The 4068-nt window shown below is 41.2% G+C and overlaps 1 protein-coding gene across 1 annotated transcript; it reads left to right on the top strand.

The window, feature by feature from the left end:
• Nucleotides 1-1188: 1188 nt before the first annotated feature.
• Nucleotides 1189-3122, top strand: LOC118021965 (probable ATP-dependent RNA helicase DDX43). The gene is given in 4 exon segments (XM_035022450.1): nt 1189-1243; nt 1246-1493; nt 1496-1845; nt 1847-3122. Coding segments are annotated over 4 exon segments (1929 nt in total).
• The last annotated feature ends 946 nt before the right edge of the window (nt 3123-4068 follow it).

Here is a 4068-nt window from a genome sequence, read left to right as displayed (position 1 = left end):
GGTTTTCTTTTTCTTCTTTACATGCAGATATAGGAAGATTGCGTTGCACAGCCCAATCCCCAGTGTTTTAAATTATTTTTTCAGGGCAGAGTTTCAGGCAAAGATGTCATTTCATTGACTTAGAATCTCCAGACTTTCTTTTCTGGACTAATTTCCTGTTGGTGGGCCTAAGAATCATATCTTACCTTTTCTCCACTTCTATGCATGTGTAAACACTGAGACAAGAGTTACGGGTAAATGGTGGTCACTGTTTTAAATATGGCTTTTCCCAGGGATATTTGCATTTTAGTGGGGTAACCAGACCTTGAGCCAAAGGAATGCAATTCTAATGGCATAATTTTAAGTATTATTAACAAATGAACCAAGAGGTAAGTTTTGGCAGTAGGGTCAGCTGGCTGTCCCTAAAACCACTCCAAAACGATTTGCCAGGCTAGTCTTAAATTAAAATAGAGTACAGTATTTGCAAAATTTATGATGGCTCAAAAAATCATAGTCGTTCCCAGTTCACGTGGTTCACAGTTATAGTGATTGCAGAGCCATTATTTTGTAGGTCAGACTTGACTTGTATGTTCAATCTCATTTTTCCTCCTGAGGAGTCTCAAAGTCCAGGAATTCCAATTTTAAAAAATCATAATCAAATTAATTCAATTGCAAAGCCTTAAAATAAAACTGCACCCAAGAAGCAAAAGTTCACTGTCAGATTATGTTTTTCAACTAGGGATTCAGAAAACACAGATATCATAATTAATGTTATTCTAATAATTTGGAAATTTATCTTCATGGTAGATTGAAGCGACTAACAAGTTTGCGTCTTTGAGGCCTGATGCCAATTTTTCTAAGAAGTCCACAGATATTTGTTTGAAATCCCCAGATTTGTTCAAAGGAAACATTCTTTCTAGTGGCAGTTAGGTATGGCCCAGTGCTAGGTTCACACTCAGGGGCTGCCAATGGAAACACAAACTTTTGGAAGCCTTTTGCAAACGGTAGTGATAAGATTATCACTGTTTACCGATTTACTGTTAGTGTGCGCTCTTTCCTTCTCTTCGCTCACAGTGCATTTGTGAACAGACACTTGGGGTGGAAATGTGGGGGAAAAAAAGGTCAGAGAAGACTCTACGACGGCACCGTGGAGGGGTGCAGAGCCAAACCCGAGCGACGTCGGACGCGCCGGCTCTTCCTCACGGAACCATGTCCAAGCAAGAAGCAGGCGCCAACGCGTCCTCATGGGTCGTTGCTTCCCGGCAGTGTCCCGTGCTCCGGAAAGGAGGCTGACGGAGGAGCCGAATCGAAGAGGTCAGGAGGCCGGTAGGGGCGGCAGAGGTGGCGGCTGGAGGAGCCCCTCCGGCCTCCAGCAACCTGTGGCCGCTGGCCTCCGAGAACCGCCGCTTTGCTTTGGACTGAATAACGTGTGGGTCGGCGCTGTGATGGGTCGTGGAGGGTCAGAAATAAAAGACATCCAAATTACAACAAGCACGAAAATACAGATAAAGAAGGTCATTCAGAAGAAGCAGAGGTCAGAATCTTTGGCAACAAGGTGGTGCAGGCGAAGGCCCAAACAGTGATGGATAATCTTGTTAAAAAAGAAGAAAATTACAATTCAAAACTCAGAACTGATATTGTTGCGTTCCAACCTTCTGTTGGAAGAGATGTAAAGACAGATAGTAATGTTACAGAGAATCAGCCATTGATTGATTGGGATCAAATTCGAGAAGATGCTTTGAAATGGGGGGGGGAAAAGTGGGAAGATTTACCACCAATTAAGAAAAACCTTTACGTGGAGTCAGAAGCAACAAGTTCAATGTCACAAGTGCAAGTAGACACTTGGAGGAAAGAAAATTATAATGCGTGATGACTTGAAAGAAGGGGAGAAGCATCGTATACCCAATCCTACTTGCAAATTTGAGGATGCTTTTCAGTGTTATCCTGAGGTTATGGGAAACATTAAAAAGGCAGGCTTTCAAAAGCGAACACCGATCCAGTCGCAGTCATGGCCGATAGTTTTACAAGGTGTAGCTCTTATAGGAGTAGCCTAAACTGGAACCCGGAAAACACTGTCCTACTTAATGCCCGGATTTATACACTTGGATTCACAGCCTGTAATTAGAGGAGAGAGGAATGGACCCGGCGTGTTAGTCCTCACACCTACGTGCGAGTTAGCACTTCAAGTGGAAGCTGAATGTTCTAAGTATTCATATAAAGGCCTCAAAAGTGTGTGTATATATGGCGGTGGAGATAGAAATGGACAAGTACAAGATCTGAAAAAAGGAGTAGATATTATTATTGCAACTCCTGGAAGACTGAATGATCTACAAATAAATAACTTTGTTAACCTCAGAAATGTAACCTACTTGGTTTTAGATGAAGCCGACAAGATGCTAGATATGGGATTTGAACCCCAGATAATGAAGATTTTATTAGATATGCACCCAGACAGGCAGACTATTATGACAAGTGCAACGTGGCCATATGCTGTCGGTCGACTTGCACAGACTTATTTGAAAGAGCCAATGATTGTGTATGTTGGTACTTTGGATCTAGTGGCAGTAAGTACCGTGAAACAAAACATAATTGTCACCACCGAAGAAGAGAAACGCTCTCATATCCAAACTTTTCTAGAAAGCATGTCTCCCAAAGACAAAGTCATAGTGTTTGTCAGCAGAAAAGCTGTTGCTGACCAGCTGTCAAGTGACCTGATTCTGCGACATGTAACAGTGGAATCCCTTCACGGTAATAGGGAGCAGAGCGACCGAGAGAGGGCATTAGAAAACTTTAAAACAGGTAAAGTAAGAATATTGATTGCCACCGACTTGGCATCTTGGGGTCTTGACATCCTTGATATCACACACGTCTATAATTATGATTTCCCCCAGAACATTGAAGAATATGTGCACAGAGTAGGGCGCAATGGAAGAGCAGGGAGAACTGGGATATCTATTACTCTCCTCACTAGAAATGACTGGAGGGTTGCTGGAGAGTTAATTAATATCCTGGAAAGAGCACAAGAGAGTATCCCAGAGGATCTTGTGGCAATGGCCAAGAGGTACGAGGTGAATAAACTGAAAAACGAAATGGAGAAAAAATTGGGGCAACCCCAAGGAAAACCCCAGAAGTTTTATTATTAATGCCTTTGTTGAAAAGTGGTACCAGCCTCCTGAGAGGAGATCTCAAGATATATGGAAGTATGGGAAACATGCTGGCAATATGAAGAAATAAGTGATTCTTAAAATAATAGTGTTTAAAAATGTAGAATTTGGTATTTTATACTTTCTTTAATAAAATCAAGAGTATTTAAACTTGAGTTAAATTTTTTCATGGATATTAAGGAATGTAGCATTATATTTTTTCACTTTTTACTATCCTTATTTAAAAATGTAAATTTTATCTCCTGTAATGTTGTTATATTAAAGTCAGTCTCTAAAGAGTTGAAAGCCTGTTCAGATGTCATGGCAGTGAAAGATACGGTTAACAAATAAATGTTTTTTAATGATAAAAAGAAAAAAAAGTGAATAAAAAGGAAAAAAAAATGACAAGACTCCTATTGTTCTTAAATTCAGCATTTTATTGACCAGATATCCCAGCATTGCATGTGTGACTTTGGATTTTATATAGCAATCATTGACTGACTACTTATATCTACTATTCAGGCCCAATACTGAGGATAAAGAAACAAACCAAAAATACCTCTGCTTTCAGACTTGCAGTCTGGTGGAGGAGAGAAGCAGGTAGATCAGCACTGTACAGTATGACCGATTTCCAGGGGCCAGGGGAGAGGGAACAACTCCTTGGGCTGAGGTCAGAGGTATATCTCGTGGTGCGTTTGAGAGCACCTTCTCTATGAGATGTAAGCTCCAGTGAAGGCAAGGACATGTCTTTTCACTTCTGGTGCCATAGTGGTGCTCAAATCACATCCACTGACTGATTGGCTAATTGAATAATGGATGACTAAGGGAAGAAATGAATGCCAGGCACAGGGAGGACAGTGGTGAGCAAAACCGATACAGTGCCTGACCTCAAGAACCTTCGTAGGTGACTGACATTTGACAAACAAAGATTGGTGAACGTTGTCAT

The sequence above is a fragment of the Mirounga leonina genome, unplaced genomic scaffold (assembly GCF_011800145.1).
Source record: "Mirounga leonina isolate KUSES-001 unplaced genomic scaffold, KU_Mleo_1.0 Mir_175, whole genome shotgun sequence".
Classification (NCBI taxonomy): domain Eukaryota; kingdom Metazoa; phylum Chordata; class Mammalia; order Carnivora; family Phocidae; genus Mirounga; species Mirounga leonina.
Note: the sequence above shows the minus strand (reverse complement) of the source record. Positions and strands in the feature narration are given on the sequence as shown.